We start from the raw sequence: 19,716 nt of genomic DNA on the forward strand, positions 1-19,716 counted from the left end.
CGTGAAGATCTTTTTTGTACAGTTCTTCTGTGTATTCCTGCCACCTCTTCTTAATATCTTCTGCTTCTGTTAGGTCCATACCATTTCTGTCCTTTATTGAGCCCATCTTTGCATGAAATAGTACCCCCAAAATTGAGTTATAAACCTACCATTTAAAAATTTTAACCTTAACTTTGTAATTCACATAAGCATTAGTTTGAACAGATCACCTCTTTATAATTGATATTCCACAATTTCTAACAGGTTTTTAAGAATAATTTACTTTCAGAAACATAAAAATCTAGGCAAGATTCTCTTAACTATATTAAAATTAGTTAACTACATTAAAATTAGTTCTTTAATGGATCTAAAGTTTGGCTGCTTAAGGCATTTTGTGTGGAAAACAGCCAAACTTTAGATCCATGAAGGATAAAAGTCTTTTTTTAAAAGTTTTTTTTTTAATTTAATAGGAAGACATTTTTATTGATGGCTTATGAAAATGTAGAAAACTGATGAATACAGAATGACACAAAGCAGAAGTAATGTAGGTTACTGAATTACTACACACAGGTATTAACATCTGTATTATCCTTAGTCATGTACTTGCTAATGGATTTTGTGATAGCATTTTTATACAAAATTTTTTTTAATTAATTTATTTTTGGCTGCGCTGGGTCTTTGTTGTCGCACACAGGCTTCAGTAGTTGCAGCACGCGGGATCTAGAGCTTGGGCTCAGTAGCTATGGCACACGCGCTTCCTTGCCCCATGGCATGTGAAATCTTCCTGGACCAGGGATCGAACCTGTGTCTCCTCCATTGGCAGGCATCCTTAACCACTGGACCACCAGGGAAGTCCCAGGAAACAATTCTTAAACAATAGAGGTAGCTGATGGTATTAAATGTCTCAAGCTCCTTTTGGTAAAATTACAGATGCTGTCACCTGTAATCCATGCTGGAATGGCACTCCTCTCCAGAGGCATGTGGAGATACGGGAGATGTTTCTGTTTGTCACGGCTGTGTTGGGGCAGTGCATCGGTATTTAGTGTTTGAGGTCAGGAACGATAAATCTTAGTGAGATGCAGAATAGTCCTACAAAACCAAGAACTGTCCTGCCTAAAAGCCAACAGTGCTTGCGTCAAGAAATACAATTGGGCTTGTAATAGTGATAAACCTAAGTCCACTACCTAGGGGAAAGAGCAAGTTAGTCGTCGTCTTGTCAAAATTTAGCACCTTGTTAGATGCACCTGAAACCCAGACACTGTTCCCTTGCTTCTGAACTTCTCCTTGCTCCGATCATTTTCCCTCACCTTAAGAGGACAGTATCACTATATGGTCAACTATTTACACTGGGGGGCTTCCCTGGTGGCTCAGACAGTAAAGAATACCCCTGCACTGTGGGAGACCCGGGTTCGATCCCTGGGTTGGGAAGATTCCCCTGGAGAAGGGAACGGCTACCTACTCCAGTATTCTTGCCTGGAGAATTCCATGGCCAGAGGAACCTGGTGGGCTACACTCAGACAGGACTGAGCAACTTTCACTTCAGTTTCATTTACACTGATGTTCTCTGCAAACAGTGTTAAGGCAAACTTTAGAGCTGCTAGTGACATAATCCCTTTTTTCCTTCTATCTAGTCAATCACCAACCCTTCAATGCAGTCTTTGAAATGATGTTCATGTGTCTTTGAAATGGTGCTTATGCTTCTGTCTCTCCCTCGTCAATCATTCTTCCCCACTGCCTTTGCGCTTACCGGCTGGGCCTCTGGATGAAAGAAACAGCCTTCTAAGTGGCCCATTCTTATGCTAATTCCTTTCCGAAATCCACTTCCTCCCTGCAACTAAGGCTAGGCTCAGTCTTGTCCAACTCTTTGTGACCCCATGAATCACAGATGCCAGGCCTCCCTGTCCATCACCAACTCCCGGAGTTCACTCAAACTCATTTCCATCGAGTCGGTGATGCCATCCAGCCATCTCATCCTCTGTCGTCCCCTTTTCCTCCTGCCCCCAATCCCTCCCAGCATCAGGGTCTTTTCCAATGAGTCAACTCTTCGCACGAGGTGGCCAAAGTGTTGGAGTTTCAGCTTCAGTATCAGTCTTTCCAATGAACACCCAGGACTGATCTCCTTTAGGATGGACTGGTTGGATCTCCTTGCAGTCCAAGGGACTCTCAAGAGTCTTCTCCAACACCACAGTTCAAAAACATCAATTCTTCAGTGCTCAGCTTTCTTCACAGTCCAACTCTCACATCCATACATGACCACTGGAAAAACCATAGCCTTAACTAGATGGACCTTTGTTGCCAAAGTAATGTCTCTGCTTTTCAATATGCTATCTAGGTTGGTCATAACTTTTCTTCCAAGGAGTAAGCGTCTTTTAATTTCATGGCTGCAGTCACCATCTGCAGTGATTTTGGAGCCCAAAAAAATAAAGTCTGACACTGTTTCCCCATCTATTTGCCATGAAGTGATGGGACCGGATGCCATGATCTTAGTTTTCTGAATGTTGAGCTTTAAGCCAAGTTTTCACTCTCCTCTTTCACTTCCATCAAGAGGCTTTTTAGTTCCTCTTCACTAGGCTAGATGTTCCCTAAACATCGCTTCCCCACCTTGCTTTTTAATCAAAAATCTTCAGTTGAGATTTTACTTATCTTTCCTTTCTCATTACATCAGAACTTACTAAAGATATTGGCACTGTCTTTTTCATCTTTGTATTTTCATTGTGTCTGACACAAAACAGATGCTGAATATGTATTTAATTACTATACAGTGGAAATTTGGTTTTAAGTTTTAATATTCATGGCAAAATACTTCTTAAAGCTGTTTTGTTTTCTCCTTCAGTCCAAGCCCTTATTAATTTTATTTCCTTTGTACTCATGATATTACCATAGCAAAGAATAGGACACTTAGATTTCTCATGATTTGTTATTGTTGCAAAATATTTCTGCTAATTAACTAGCTCATAACTACATACTAGCAAATGGTAGCAACACCCCAACAAGTCCACAGATAATTGTTTATTGCTTGCTGAAAACAATTCCACAGTTGGTCTTTACCAGATTACATCATGATGTAAAATGGGTGTTTAGGGCTTACAGATCCTTTTGTAATGATGTACCTAGGACTTACAGTATAACCCTATGCTTAATAAAAATAATAGAACACCTGTCATAAGATTATAGGAAATACCTGTAAAGTTGATAGAAGTTTCGCGTTACTATAGGCCACGAGTCTTAACAACAGACTTTTCCAGTTAAGACACATGAAAAGATTCAGCTAGATAAATGGTGTATCAAATTGCATTGGTTTATACTTAATGAATTCTTCATTTCTGTGTTTGTTTTTGCATCTAGATGATCCTTAAATACTCATTCACTCTCAGTTTCTAAGCAAAGTACTCAAAGACTGCTTCCATATCTGTAGATGTTCAAACAGTCTACAAGTCACAATTTCTTTGTATTTATATGCATGGATCTGATATGCAAATATTCTAGAATTACTGTTTTTAATTTGATATACCAAGGAACTTTGCCTGCAAATCCCAAGAATTCTTTAGAAATAGTACCAGCCCTGAGAGCAACCAAGCCTTTAAAAATATTTCTATACTTTATTTCTTCCTATCTTTTTTAAATAAAGAAGGAAAGCATTTTTAATCTCCTTTCAGTTACATAGAATTGGAATACTGCTATGTAACATAAATCATCATACTAATGCACAGGAATTGAAAGTCAAGCATCTTTGGTTGAGGCTGAATGGAACTAAGTCTTGATCCTGTAAACATTTCCATAGGAGGTAGCCATACACATTTGACTGTTGTCAAATAAGGGATAGTAAACAATGATTCTGCGATCCTAATAAATTAAAAGTATTTTAAAAGCATTAAATAAATGTTTCTCTTTTTATAAAACCAAAAATGAAACAGCACACAGATTTTCAATAAATTAAGAAGAGAAATATTAAATCTTCATGGTTGAAATGTCTGCATCTTCAAACCTCCACTGGTTCATTTGATAATGTTTGATGCTATAATTAATAATGGGACCACATACATTCTAAACAAATTGTTTGCAAGGCAAATTCCACAAGTATTTCCATTCACTATGGAGTTGTCCATAGTTTTATACCAGTGACCTGAAAAACAATATCCTGCCACTGGATAGTCCATTTTCTTTCTCTGATGGCAGTCTGAGTAGATAGGATGTGAATGGTAGAGATTTTTTAGTTTCACACCCCACCCAACACTGTTGCTTTAAGTGCCTCCAGCCGCTGTTCCCATGAACACAGTGTTGATTGGTGGTAGAGAGGACACCATTTCTCTTCCATTTGCTCCATGGGAGTCCAGGGGTTCTTGAGCTGGATATTGATTGGAAGTTCCATACATACACTGGGAGGAGGAGGAAGGAATTGGGGTTTGCAGGCTGGATGCTGTAAGGGAAAATATAATTAGCAATTGAAAAAAGATGGACATTTTCTTTCTTCCGTGCCACTCACTTTAAGCCTTCATACTTACTTGTGCATTTAGCATATATATTTGTACTAAATTTGAGTGTGTATGGTTTCTCAGAGCAATTCTTATCTTTTCTATTTCCCCCCTTGCATTTTCCTTCTTCAACATCTTTCACAAAGAAAACTCAATTTCAAACATAAATTCAGACAACTTTATCATCAAAATATTCCCCCAGTCTACTTCCTCTTTCCATCTGCATCTCCACAATTGGAGTTCAAACCTCCATCTTCTCTTTACCTGGACTAACACAGAGGCCTCCTAACTAGTCTCAGGACTCTCGCCTTTGTTTGCTTCACTTTTTACCCTGTAGAGAGTGGCTAGGATAATCTTGCCAAAGTGGACATCAAATTGTCTCTCTTCTCAAATGCTACAAGGACTTTCCATTACTCTTAGAACAAAATCCAAGCTCCTTGCTCTAGTTCATAATACCCTAGGTGAACTGGCCTCTGTCTTCTGATTTATTTTACTCCCCTCTCTTCATTCACCATGCTCAAAACACATGAGCCCTCTTTCTATCCATTGAAGCCAAAGAATTCTCATTTCAGAGGCTATGCAATTTGCCATTCCTTCTGCCTAGAACTTGCACCATCAGATTTTCACATTTCCTCCTTCTTATCATTCAGCTTTCAACTCAAATGTTTCTGCCTCAGGATTCCTTTCCCAACTATTTTAGCTAAAACAGCTCATCCATTACTGTCTGTCATTTTACCTTAGTATTTAATTGACCTGAGAGTATCTGAAATTATCTTTTTTAATGCGTTTAAAAAATATTTTCATTGCTTGATCTTTCCCTACTAGAATGTAGACTTCTTACAAGCAGGAACTCTGACCTGATCACTGCCGTAACTGCACACCTAAAATGAGGATTGGCGCATCACAGTAGGTTCTCAAAATTGTTCACTAACTGGCTCACCAGCACTACATTTCCTGCATTTTTGGTTGCTGCTTTCTTAGTACTGTTTTTCTTCTTTTTCTAAGTACCATCATCTCTGTCACTAAGAAGCAGGTTCATAACTAAGGACATTTAACTATAGGTCCTAACTCCCTTGTGGTGCTTCCCAGGTGGCTCAGTGGTAAAGGAACAGCCTGCCAGTGCAGGAGACTCAGGTTCAATCCCTCAGTGGGGAAGATCTCCTGGAGAAGGAAATGGCAACCCTCTCTAGTACTCTTGCCTGGAAAACACCATGGACAGAGGAGCCTGGTGGGCTACAGTCCATGGGGTCACAAAGAGTCAGACACGATTGAGCAACTGAGCACGCACACACACACACTCCTTGTGGTACTCACTCAGCTTACTCTCTTCCCTCTTTTCACCTTGAAGTCTTCTTTGCAATTCACTTATAAGCTAGCTCAGACAACTAAAGCTTAGAGTCTCTCCTATATCCAAACTATGTTCCATCAAGGTGTCTACTATCTCTATAAGTAAACAGAACTAATAGTAACAACAGCAACACGGTCCATTTTAGTCTCACAGCAAGGAAACTTCCTGAAGTGGAATTTTCTGCTTCATTAGAGTAACACAGAAGCAACGACCATATGCAGATAGCATGAGATGAGCTGGCAGACTCTGCTCAGGAGCATCTGTAATGGTCATAGGAAGGGAAGAAGTGCTTCCTATTGAATTACTGGAAAAACACACTGAGAGAGGAGAATGGACTTTATTCCGTTTTCCCTTATGCTCTCTTTGGGTGTTGATACCCTCTGCTGCTGCTGCTAAGTCGCTTCAGTCGTGTCCGACTCTGTGCGACCCCATAGACGGCAGCCCACCAGGCTCCCCCGTCCCTGGGATTCTCCAGGTAAGAACACTGGAGTGGGTTGCCATTTCCTTCTCTACTTGATGCTAATCTGAAATCAATTCCATTGGAAGATTTCAATCATCTCATATAAACATTAACACTGTACCTGCCCTGATACTTACATGGATATATACTTTGCCTGTGTTACATTATTAGCAGGTTTAGAGACTAAATCTATGCCTTTTTTTGTTCCCTTTTTTCATTTCACTGCTTTATGGAGATCCTACTCCATGGCCGACACTTTGCTGGGGGCTGGCGAATCATCTAGTAAAAGTCGTGGTATTTTCTCAGGGACAGCAACTTTGTTGGAATAAGATGCTAGGGGACTTCAGGGAAAACATACAGTTTTGCTCATTTTTACTTAAAATGTACATTATAGACTAAGAAAACAACATTTTCTACAGGTTTTCTAATCACATTTTATTTACAAATGAGAAAGTGATAGTAACCTTCCTCACAAGTCACCATTTTTAAAAACCTGGAGTGGTTTTATGATACTGATGGAGATTATGGTGTCCAAAGACAGCTCTTGTCACTGGCCCTGCTTTCAACGGCGAATAAGAAAAAGTGAGAAAAAGATATCATTATTGCCCTTACAGTTTTTTAGACTACTTTTGATAGGTTATATGAAATATTTTCATACAAAATTAGATGCCAGATTCTTTTTGGAAAGAATAACAGATCTAGCAGTAGGTTGCATGGTGACATATAAATTGAAAAATGGTAAGACTGTTCCTAACAGATTCAAAAATATAACTTCAGATCTAAACTGATAAACCAAAGGTGGGAACATGAGTGCCCAGTTAATACTGTATACCTGAGGTTAACAACATTTTTAAAATATTTTCAAAAACTATTAATTTACCTACTACAGGAGTTCGACATGCAACAGAAGGTGGTGTGTCTGCATAAAAGGAGCTGGTCTGCTTTCTGCTACCATCATCTAAAATGTTGAGCGGATCATGAATGTCACCATATGGAGGCAGGGAGCGCACACTGCTGATGACGGAAACGTGTTGATTCACCATCGATCCAAGTCTATGAGACTCTGGGTAGTTGACGTTGCTCCCATAGTACCCTATGACAGAAAGTGTTGAGAAAGTAGAGTTTACTTATCGCAAATAATATTCAGGAAGAAAAATGAAAGAACAAGGTAATAGGAGAGATCCCTCAAGATACCCTACTGTAAATACTACATTGACATCAACATTTACAATACAGTTGGATGTGCTTATATATGGATATAGTTCAGTTCAGTTCAGTCACTCAGTCGTGTCCGACTCTTTGCAACCCCATGAACCAGAGCACGCCAGGCCTCCGTGTCCATCACAAACTCCCGGAGTCCACCCAAACCCATGGATATGGTTCACTTGTTGTTTTTTGTTTTTAAAATACATAGGAGTTATCATATTATTAATTTTGAGATATAAGACTATACCTCTCTCATATTTCCCTTCTCTAAATTAATAAGATCTTATGATGCCTATGAAGAAAAAAAGCACTATTAGCCTTTCACAAAGATTACTTATCAAGTACCAGTTTTATTTACGGATTGATGTTTCTGGGAGGAGGACTGGTCTTTGCTGAGGAGAGGAGCAACAGAGCAGTCACTTTGGTGGCTGAATAAGTCCACAGAGCTTTACGTGTTTTACCAGCCCAACAGGAAGCACTGTCTGGGTCCTAATCTTGAAGATCTGCTGCTAGCTCTCTGGAAGAAACATTATTCACTAAAAATATCTTCAAAGAACATAACGTTCTTCTCTGGGGCTAACATATGGTTTGACAATGTTTTCACCCTGTGTGGCATTTAGAAGGACAACTGTAATCAAGCCACAAGAATTCGGGATATGTTTGTGTTGTGCTGTGCTTACTCACTCAGTCGTGTCTGGCTCTTTGTGACCCCCATAGACTGTAGCCTGCCAGGCTCCTCTGTCCATGGGGATTCTCCAGGCAAGAATACTGGAGTGAGTTGCCATGCCCTCTTCCAGGGGATATTCCCAACCCAGGTATCAAACCCAGATTCTGCAAATGCAGAATCTGCATTGCAGGCAGATTCTTTACCATCTAAGTCACCAGGGAAGCTCAAGAATACTGGAGTGGGCAGCCTATCCCTTCTCCAGGGGAACTTGCTGACTCAGGAATTGAACTGGGGTCTCCTGCATTGCAGGTGGATTCTTTACCAGCTGAGCTCCCCAGGAAGCCCAGGGATATGCTTGTACATGGCTGAAATTAGCTCCAAATGTCTAAGATTCCACGATCTTGAGGAAGTTCTACACAGGATGACGTGCTGTTCACCAGAGGTGGAACTCAATGTCTGGTTTGGCCTAACTGTCATCTCAGGAAAGGAAAAATTCTTTAAAAATTTCAATACCATTAGGTGAATTAGGAGGCAACGTTGCTCCTTGGCAGCTGGCAGCCCCTGCATTGCTCAGGAAATTGAAGCCTCCTGTATTTAAAAACTGCAGACTATGTGGATCTTGGCCATGTGGGGATGGTCCATAGCTGGAAGGTGGCCGAGAATTATATGGGGACCCAGCACAGCTGCCACTGAAGAAGTCTCTAGAAAGCTGCTGGTCACTCCAGACCATGCATCGACCATGCTCCGGGCGATGAGGATAGAGTCCTGATGGGGTGTGAGGCTGTGTCCTAAACACAGTCTGATAGTTAGAGTTGGTCCCATAAAAGTCATGGCTGGCTTGAGGGAAAGTCGGATAAATAGGCTCTGAGTATGCTGAGCAGTGTGATGGGGCTGACAGTACTGGGCCCACGCTCGGGGGCCTCCCTGCCATTGGCCCCTGGTTAATGACACTTCCTCGGCTCGCCATAGCTGGAGAAATAGGTGGTGTCATCAGATGTCCAGAACTCTGGGAAAGCTCCATTTGACCTGGAAAAAAGTTGCCGGAGCATTCACTAGTGGCAGATTAAAAACAGATGGGCTCACAACATTTAAAATTATGCAAAAGATTTATTAATATATCTTTTTTCCAACTTAGATCATTTCTAACCTCCAAAAATAACAGGACTGGGGAAACAACAAAACTCTAGGCTTAAAAATATCATTGTAACATGTATGTATTTCACAACAGTGGCAACTTTTGGAGTTACTGACCATGGAGAAGAGCCTGGGATGGCTTCATCCTTCCATCTGTATAAAGATGATTAGAGCTCAAGCTTGGGAAGGGCAAAGGGTCTGCTGTTTACCTTTCTCTGTAATTAAAAAAACGCACTGAATGCTAAATGGTTTGATGTATAGAAGGGACATTGTAGATCTCATCGCTTCAGTCATGTCCAACTCTTTGTGACCCTATAAACTATAGCCCACCAGGCTCCTCTGTCCATGATATTCTTCTCCAGGCAAGAATACTGGAGTGGATTGCCATGCCCTCCTCCAGGGTATCTTCCCAACCCAGGGATCGAACCTGCAACTCTCTCCTGCACTGGCAGGCAGGTTCTTTACCTCTAATGTCACCTGGGAAGCCAATGTATAGTGTGAAAGAAAAACACAATAATGTCAAAAAGACCATGGCTTCAAAGCAGCCAATTCAAAACTCCATGCAAACCCCACTGATGAGCAATGAGTTATGAAAGCTACCAAATCCCTGGGCCCCTAGCTTTCCATTGTTGGAATTAGGCCCCTGAACTTTAAGGTCCTTCCAGGGTTAAAATTCTGTGTGTCCAACAAATAAGGTATATAGAAGGATTTCAAGGAAGACATAAGGCAATAAGTGGATTTAAAGTATTATCTAGTAGCTAGTTTAAGCCATAAACATTCAGACCAACAGGGAACCACAGACCAAAGAGAAAAATTTTTGTGATGGTTATCCTAAAATAGCTGAATCTTAAAAAAAAATTTTTTTATTTATTTGGCTGCATCACATCTTAGTTGCAGGTCCCCTCAATCTATTTTATAATGGAGGACAAACAAAGTCTCCTCAAAATCCATAAATAAGTAAGTAGCTCATATTTTTTGACTTTCAAAGCATCTTAAGGATTTTGTGGACACCTAATCTATTTCTTTCTTCCACCAAGTGAGAATAACCAAGTATTTGGACTTCTGATATAACCAGAAGAGTATGTTAAAGTGTGATGTCTATCTTTAAAATGGTGTTGATAAAAATATGAATGACAAATGTTGAAAATCAAAAAATATTATAAAGCTTTATTAGAAGTCATCGGAGATAAGCCTTTTTATTCTTGGAACACCTGGAGGTTATTAGCTTTAAGAAAACAAAGGAATAGGTTCCTGTGAGACATACTGAAGCCTAAGTGATGTTCTTGGTTGTCTCACAGCCTACCTGGAAGCGGCATGTTGTCTGTATTCCCAGCAGGGAACGGGTGCAGAGCAGAGGTTAAGCCTCCAGGTTGACTAGATGACAGAGGAAGATACGTTGTCTCCACATGGCTTTCATTCTTCACAGTATCACTGGGAACAGTGCTCCCTTTATTACGGTTGGCCAGAAAGCATGAACTCGGAGAAGCAGTGAAGGCAGCTTTACTTGCATCTGGAAAGTTTTTTTTAAAATACGAAAGCTAACATCATTGCCACATTCCTAGTAGATAAGCCCAAGTGAAAAACAAAACACATTGTAAATGTTCCAGGGCTGTGTCATAAATCTGGAAATTTTTGAGAAATGTTTTCCATGGGAAATAAGACAGGCAGACCTTTGGTCTTGGCAGAGGTGCTGGGCTTTGCTAACCATATACTTGTGGGTATAGGTATTTTCTTGTTGTTTTTGTTCAGTCGCCCAGTCATGTTCAACTCTTTGTGACCCCATGGACTGCAGCATGCCAAGCCTTGCTGTCCCTCACCATCTCCCAAAGTTTGCTCAAGTTCATGTCTGTTGTATCAGTGATGCCATCCAGCCATCCAGGTGTTTTCTTAGGGGCACTAAATAGTCCACTCTATAGTGAATAGCCTTCAAAATGCAAATCATCACATGCCAAATAGATGACTTTCCTTCCCTCTCTAAATCCCTAAAGAACTCATCTCTGCACCATTTATAAGACATGTTATCTTGAATTACAGTTATTTTTGTGTTACAGTCATTTCTCCAATTTTATCTAAGTTCTCAGAAGTTAAGAATATCGATTTTATTCTTCAGAGTTTCCAGTTGACTACTTGACTACTCTATGTACCAATGGAGGAAAGACGAAATAGGGCTCTCTTAGTGTTAGTATCCTGTTTCAGTAGTGACAATTTGGTGGGGAAAAATCTGAGTCTACTATCAATCCACTTAACAGGTGTGCTTACAAATTCCTGAAATTAGGTTTCCACAAAGAAAGATGCAAAATAAGATGTACATTTTAAATTACCTGAATTCTTCATATACTTGTCCAATAAATTCTGTAACTCCTGCTCTTTGTCATTATTAAACTGGGTCTCCATGGCGAGCAGAATGTATTCATCAAGAAGCATTCGGATCAAATGGAAAGAACCTTGTTTATGGGTGAGGAATGAGCAGAGGGCATTGCAAGATGAAATAAGGGAAAGAAAGAGACGGAGAGAAAAAAGAGAGACGTCACGTTATCTTTGTGACCATCTCGCAGCACTTTACAAGGAGCAACTGAAATAAACAAATACTTGTTGGACTTTAAATGACCTGCTAAGACCAACATGCTTAACTTGGGTCTCTAATCTTTTTGTGAACCGCCTGCCCAGCTCCCTGTGTGTACTGTCCTGCCAGCTCTTTGGCCACTAATTACATCAAAGGAAAATACGGATGAAAGTGAGACATGCTTTATGCTTTAAGAGGGCATACATTGGAGTGTGATAAGCTTTAACCCAGGGAGAATGAGCTCTACTCTCCTCTATTTCTGTTTACTTTGGACTAAATAATTAGACAATAGCCAACATGGTTGAAAAAAGTATCAAGTGAGAAGATGTCTTTTTCTCCTGAAACAAAATGTTCTTTCATTAAAAAAAAGAAAAAGTAATTTTCATGTGGAAGATATCCTGGAAAACCTTAAACTTTTATTCAACAGATTTCCCAAGAGTCTTTTTTCATAATAAAGTCAGGATTAAGTATTATATAATTTAAGAAACCTTAAGCATAAGCAACAAATTTCAGACAATAGACAATATGTTTTGTTCATGCCTCAATACAGGTTCACTAATTTAATCTAATTCTGTTGGAAGTTAAATGACAATTTACTTAATTATAACCTATTTTATATGTGAAGATTTTGCAAAATGCAATTACAAAGTACAGAAGTACTGTCCAGTAGATAGCATTACAACTACCAACAAAGAACCTGAGAAATTTTAGGAAAAAGAAAGTCTTCAACTTTTAAATAAGGTAACTTGAGTCAATTTTTTCATAAGTCATATGGATCAGGAAAGATGGTTCAGAAACATATGATAGCATGTCTTCTAATCAGCTCTTTGACTCTTGGAATACAGCTATGTGGGTTCCTGGAAAAGATGCAGACATTTACCATACTGTAATGAATAGTGCCTTTGGAAAGTAATGTATGGATTATTGTTTATTTGCTTGTTTAACAAAGGGAATTTATCCTAGCACTGATGGAACGTAATGGTTACAGCTATTTACTGTGTATGCCAACTGCTGGCAATGTATTTTTATATACATCACCTCACTCAACTGCCCATGTAACCCAATGAAAGAAGTATTCTCCCATTTCTACAATGAGCAGGTTAGCTTGGGTAAAAGCAAACTCAAAGAAAAGGAGTGTAAGGATTTAACTCTGCAAGTGGTCTGACTCTAATACCCAGGCTAATAACAATCATTGTCCACTGGTTTAATAGTCAGATTGGAGAAGTGACAGTGCCACACGTTTAATAATTGATAGGAAATGTGACTGAGGAATGAATGATGTAATTCATCTAAGAAGAGTTTTATAAAGCACATAAGATACCAAAACTGGATGCATTGTTCAAGGTGAGATTATGCATTACTCGAGCACCAAAAAAGCTCCACTTCAGCAGGAAGTCTTGAGCCCTCTTCTTTAATGATCTCCCATTTTGCTTGCTGGTCTATAAGTAAAGCAACAAAAATGAAAATATAAAATCTCTTATCTCATCATTACATGCTTCGTATATAAGATCAAGAGGTAGATAAACTGACAGATGGACAGATGGCATAGCATGCCTTTTATGTCATCAAATAAAATGATCTGTCCGGGGATTTTAATTTCCATCTGTCTTTGCTGTCATTTCTCAGGTTCATAGATCTTTATTGTGTATGTTTTTGTTACCTAACAGAATTGGACAACAAAATGAAATAATTTACAAAATATTTTCTCTCAATTTTCCTTTGACAGAGCTTTAAAAAGAGCAGAAGCAAAGTATGAAGAAAGGGTTATATATTTCTGTGAATGATTAACTGACTTCTCTGGTCCTGAATGTTAATCTGTTTTCCTTCCAGAAGAAAAAAAAGGTTCCTCACTATAACTAGTTTCCTTGATATGGAATGGTTAACACCAATTGGTGATGGATATATTTGTTCTTATGGCCTTGTGTGATGGATGACTTGAAGGTTAACTGAAAGAGTTGAAGAAACCACATACAAAACACAAAATACTGAGCTCCTGGAATTAAAAAATGCAAATTACTTAAAACTATATCTTCTGTCACCTTTTATGAAACCATGCTTTTTAAGAAAAGGGCCAGATCTTTCCAGTTTTATCTTTCACTACTGATGTTACTCAGTTGTAAACTTATTGACTGATAGCGAAGGCACAGTAGCATGTAGTCTGTCAGAAAACAATAAATAAAATCCAATTCATGTCCAATGCTCTCAAATCTGCCGTATTTCTAATTTTGATATTTGACTTACCTTATTGGTAGGGTTTCAAAAGCTTTTCAAAGCATTATTACACATATCCTATCACCACTCCCCACCACTCAAGAAATTATAGCCAGTTTAGCATTTGCTATTAACAAAATCTTATTTTCTGAATATATCTGAAAAATACCTTAATAACTCTCTGCTCCACCACAGTATCCAACCATTCAATGAAAGCCTCCACAGTGGCATTCTTCTTAAGGAGATCTTTCAGTTCTTGAAACACTGTGATAGAATCATCTACCATGGAAAAAGAAAAAAAAAAAAGAAAGCCTAATATTGTATTCTATTTTGAACCTGAGATAAAACCTAAAACTAGAATAACTGGTAACTTTATAGTATAAAAGGGAAAGACAGGTAGATTAAATTAAATGTGTTAAAGAAATGAATTTCATATCCTGGAAACTAACAAAAAGTCCTTAGTTCTTGACTCTTCAAAATTTTAGTCACAAGTGTATATGTCTTGGTATATACTGAAATGCAGGTTTATATATTACACACTAGGGAGGAATAAGTTGTCAATAGAGATGATAATTCATTTTGAATGCAATGCTTTCATTAAATGCAATGGATTAGTTGAAAGTTAATGAATGAACTAAGCTAGACTTGTTGATTTCCTGCTTTCTAAAATACCCTTTATCTTTAGCAAAAATTAAATTCTGCCCTGCAGAAATGAGCCACTTAAATGAATAATCTTTTATCATGTAAAAGTTAAAGGGGCAGTTTAAGACTATCATTTTATTAAACAGTTTGAGGTTTACTGAATCCCAAAGGGTAATATAATTTTGTTAGGAAACAGAAAGCAGGACTAAGGTTGGCCTGTCCCAAGAGAGCAGTGAGTTATAGCCTATAGGAGGCTGCATTTTTTTGGTGTTTTCAGAGAAAAATGGTAGGAAAAACAGTTGGTTGTTATCCCTGGGAAATGGAGCTTGGCTGTGTAGTCACATATACTGGCTTGGTAAATGTCAGGCTGTCCAAACCTAAGCAGGGCACGTCTGCTTTGTAAAACATGATTGCATTGAGATACCATTTTGATATGCATTGTACCCCAGATGATGCCAAGAGTGGAAAACATGGAAATGCATATGCATGTAATATAAAACTGGAAGAAAACTCAAAACCATTTTGATTATTCCTAGGTTTTTTTCTATTTGGGTTATTTCTAGACAATGAGATTATAGATGGCTTTTATTTTCCTCTTAACATTTTCTATATTTTCCAGGTTTTTCACAATCAGTAAGTACAACTGTTTTAAAATAGAGAACAATTTTTTCAAATTAAAAGTATTTCTATAAACCAAGATTTCTCAATGATTTTGTAGTCCAAGGGGACACTTGGGAATGTCTGGAGACATATTTGGTTGTCAAAACTTGGGGTGGCCGCTACTGGCATGTAGGGGATAGTGCCCAGGGATGCTGCTAAACATCCTTCTATACACAAGACAGTCCCTGCCCTGCCCCATCAAACAGTTATCCAGTCTAAGATATGGATAGCACTGAGATGGAGAGACCCTGCTCTAAATACAGAGAGAAGGCTTACATTCAGTGTAGATATCAGATTCAGTGTCTGTGCTGCCGGAGATCGTGAGAAGGGCCTGAGATCCGATGCTATTCAAGTCAACCTTTTCAATATCAGATACCATAGAATTCACAACATGCTGGTCAAAGAGAGCTGGTCTGGCAATCTGCATAAAGAAAGTAAAAAGGATACTAAATTACATCATTGATCTTCCATCTAAATAAAAATTTAGCTTCTAGAGAAACAATTCTCTGAGAGAAATGTATCCTAAATAACTCATTTCTTATTTTAAAACTAAAAGCAGTAGCTGAGACTCATGGTCATCTCTGTTAAAGGTTTGAAAACTATTTTTGGAATAAGAAAATATATATTTTTTAATCTATGGTCATAAAATAAAGAGTTTCACAATGTTATATTTCTTATCTGAAACTATCCTAAGCAAGTCTTTCAAAATTTCAGAGGTTGATGACCTTCATAAAGCAAAGGAAAATTTGAGGAGAGGGGAAGTATACTTTAACAATATACAAACACATAACTCTAATTTAGGAATTACTTTTTCCTCCTATTTAAGAGAACTAAATTAGAAGTAGTTTAAAGTGACTTCCCTGGTGGCTCAGATGGTAAAGCATTTGCTTACAATGTGGGAGACCTGGGTTTGATCCCTGGGTCAGGAAGATCCTCTGGAGAACGAAATGGCACCCCACTCCAGTACTCTTGCCTGGAAAATCCCATGGACAGGGGAGCCTGGTAGGCTACAGTCCATGGGGTCGCAAAGAGTCAGACATGACTGAGCGACTTCACTTTCTTTCACTTAAAGTGTGTTGTGGGTTTCAAAATATCAGATGCGCTCATTCCCCACAATCTATTAATTTTATTCATTGGATTTATTTATTAATAGAATTCATGTGGCAAATAAGAGTTTTAAATTTTACATTACATTCAAAAGGTTTTTTTCTTTTTACTTTCTATTTTAAAATAATTTTAAATTTACAAAAAAGTTGCAAAAAATAGTGTAGAGTATTTCCATATACTCTCTACCCAGCTTCTCCTTATGTCATTATTTTACATTACCATTGTATATTACCAAAATCAGAAAACCAAGGTGAGTACAATACTAATAACTAAACTACAGACATAATTCAAATTTCATCAATTTTCCCACTAATGTCCTTTCTCTGTTCTAGCATTCATTCTAGGATCTCACATTGGATTTAATTGCTGTCTACTTTGTCCTCAGTCTCTGAAAGTTTCTCAGTCTTTGCTAACAAATGATTTAATTTTGATTTGGTGACTCTGATACGCTTGGCTGACTGACGTACCTGTGCAAGATGTAAGAAAGATGTTTGCCGTTTCAGAGATGATACAAATCTTCTCACAATAGGTATTTTCTTGTCAGTTAGAGCTTCTGGCAAATTTTCCAAGGATGAAACAACCCATTGTTCCCAATTCTTAGCAAAATTTCTTATGTCTGCTAATAAGCTATAAAAATTCCCAAAGAACAAAAACCTCTGTATTAAATACTAAATAGTTCACAATGCATTAAATAAATGCAGTTTGATAGAGGTGTGGTATTATTCTGTGATTCTAAGAACATGACTGAAGTCAGCCTAGGTCTGCCATTTATCATCTTGATCAAAATACTCAATCTCCTGAAACTCTAATTTCCTCATCTGTTAAATGGGAATAAGAATAGTATTCATGTCACAGGATTATAATGAGGACTACATGAAATGATTCATGGAAAGTGTTTGGGTTAAAACTTGGCAGGCAGAAAGTGATCAATAAAGATATACTTTATCATTAATATTGATAATTCAATCATCTTCTGTAAAACAGTTCTGGGAAAAGGTAAGTGTGCACTTGATTGTACATATCTTGGCTTCTTGAGAGACATGCAAAGGGATCACAATGCATTTCAGGTATTTAATATTTGTTTCTAGTAACATATTCCTATAATTCTACATGATTCCTATATTTCAAATTCCCAATAATTCCTATAATTCAAATATAACTATAGAATAAATTACCACAAATTATAGGACCTCATTTAGAAAATTGCAAATGTTGGTTGCATATATATATTATGAGAATATACAAAAATTTATGTCAGTCAACAACCTACATATGACATTGTAATGAAACTGATCTAAATATATTTAGGATAGGGCATATGTTGGGGAGCAGTGACATGGTAAAGGAATAAAAATAGGCAGAGTTTAGAGTTAAACAGACCTTAATTAAAATCTAGGTTCTGCTTCCTACTAATTTGGGCAAATAAATTAACTTCTTTGTACTCCCAGGTTCCTCTTTGTGAATTTGGGATCATAACAGTTTGGAATAGTGTAACAAGTTGTTTTTCAAAAAAAATCCAATTGTTCAATGAAAAGGAATTGATTAAATATAGTATTTTTCAGATGCTGGATGTCTATCCAATCATTTAAAAAATGCTCATCTGTATTTGTTGATATGGGAAGATTTTCACAGTATACTGCAATAGTATGTGTACTATAATTCCATTTTTTAACATTCCTAGAAAAAAGTTTGTGAGATAATAACCTGACATTAAAAATCTAAGATTATCAGTGATTTTTTAAATGCACTTATGCATGTTTTTCATTTTCTAAATGAATACAAACTACTTGCATACTTAAGAGATAAATATAGAAATAGTACTTTTCAGGTTGGTTGTAGGAATTAAGTGAAATAATTTGGGTAAGATTAAACGCCCACACTGTGTTTAATAAAATTCAGCTGTTACTACTTGTTAGCTACATGGCTGAATGGCTTCCTAGGTGGCTCAGTGGTACAAGATCTGCCTGCCAGTGCAGTAGATGCAGGAGGCTTAGGTTCGATCCCTGGATCAGGAAGATCCCCTGGAAAAGGAAATGGCAACCCATTCCAGTATTCTTGCTGGGAAAATCCCATGGAGCCTAGGAGGCTACAGTCCATGCGGTCGCATTGGACACGGCTCAGCGGCTGAGCACAGCACACATAGCCATGACTGAATGCCTGTCACTATGTAAGCATAGCCATTTTGCTGTGACACAGAAGTGTTGTCTACCTAATTCAGAGCTCAGATTAGATGTTTAAAGACTGTATATCAATAATTACAAGAAACTATTGACAGACCAACTACTATTTAAATAAACAAACCAGTCTAGAGGAAAAGGTAAATAAAAAATAAAGATTGTTTTATCAATCATCATGTATTTATTGAGAACCTATTATCCCTGCCTATGTATATTTGTATCCCCAAATACTAAAATAAATTTCATTACTTTATTAGAATTTATCGTTTTTTAAATTGGCTTTGTTTCAAGTTTCTATTGTTCTTACATCAGAAAAGACTTTGTGAAAAATCTTCAAGCATCATTTCCATTTGAGATCTTACTCCTTTGTTAAAAAGAAAGTAATAATTCCATTATGTTCCTTTCTGATTTTCAAAATTAAGACTAAAGTATAATAAATATAAAACAATTTTCCTTATGTTTTTATTATTGTGGATATTTTCCACAAATTATCCCATTTATCTCCCTCTAGCCAGTTTCCATTGAAGAACTTCCTCAAGTATCTTAAAGGTCAACTATACTTAAATATTTATTTTTCACTTGGGCAGCTCTCAAAGGGATTTCAGGATTGTCCCATCAATTTTGTTCACTGAGGTTTGAATATAAAGATTGGGGCACATCTCTTCAGCTAATACAAACAGGCAGGAGCAGGAAAATAATACTGGTAAATGAATGAATTTCTACTGAATGTTTTGCTTTACTATAATGTATGAGGTTAAACCCTTTACAAGCAAGTATATTTTATTGACTGAACCTACCTTTCAGGCATTTCTTGCATTGTGGCAGGAATGAGGACATCTGTAAGAACCTTAATCACAGCAAAAGAGAGTTAACATAAAACCTTACTCGATATTTCTATAGATGCACTTACTCTTTGTCAGCTACTTTTTATTCCGAGCTTTCCAGAGAATAATATGTTAACTCGTTTCTGAAAGTTGTACTTTTATCTCTAAAATGAATGTATATGTGAGCTGTGTGTGTGTGTTTGTGTGTGTGTAAAAGGCAAGGGGAGGGGTCTATAGAAATATTGCAATGCCAGTTAAGCAGGTGA

At 37.7% G+C, this 19,716-nt stretch overlaps 1 protein-coding gene across 1 annotated transcript in view; it reads right to left on the minus strand.

Moving 5' to 3' along the window:
* Window positions 1-3,087: 3,087 nt before the first annotated feature.
* The window catches only part of RFX6 (regulatory factor X6), a 52,440-nt gene continuing 35,811 nt past the window's right edge, over window positions 3,088-19,716 (minus strand). Inside the window, exons 10-19 of the mRNA XM_055535101.1 lie at window positions 19,424-19,473; window positions 16,917-17,076; window positions 15,619-15,763; window positions 14,210-14,319; window positions 13,151-13,268; window positions 11,588-11,710; window positions 10,570-10,776; window positions 8,646-9,158; window positions 7,140-7,352; window positions 3,088-4,396 (exon numbers count right to left, since the gene is read on the minus strand). Coding sequence (XP_055391076.1) covers window positions 4,221-4,396; window positions 7,140-7,352; window positions 8,646-9,158; window positions 10,570-10,776; window positions 11,588-11,710; window positions 13,151-13,268; window positions 14,210-14,319; window positions 15,619-15,763; window positions 16,917-17,076; window positions 19,424-19,473 — 1,815 coding nt within the window. The 3' untranslated portion in view covers window positions 3,088-4,220. The remainder of the gene's footprint in view (window positions 4,397-7,139; window positions 7,353-8,645; window positions 9,159-10,569; window positions 10,777-11,587; window positions 11,711-13,150; window positions 13,269-14,209; window positions 14,320-15,618; window positions 15,764-16,916; window positions 17,077-19,423; window positions 19,474-19,716) is intronic.

The sequence above is a fragment of the Bubalus kerabau genome, chromosome 9 (assembly GCF_029407905.1).
Source record: "Bubalus kerabau isolate K-KA32 ecotype Philippines breed swamp buffalo chromosome 9, PCC_UOA_SB_1v2, whole genome shotgun sequence".
Taxonomy (NCBI): domain Eukaryota; kingdom Metazoa; phylum Chordata; class Mammalia; order Artiodactyla; family Bovidae; genus Bubalus; species Bubalus kerabau.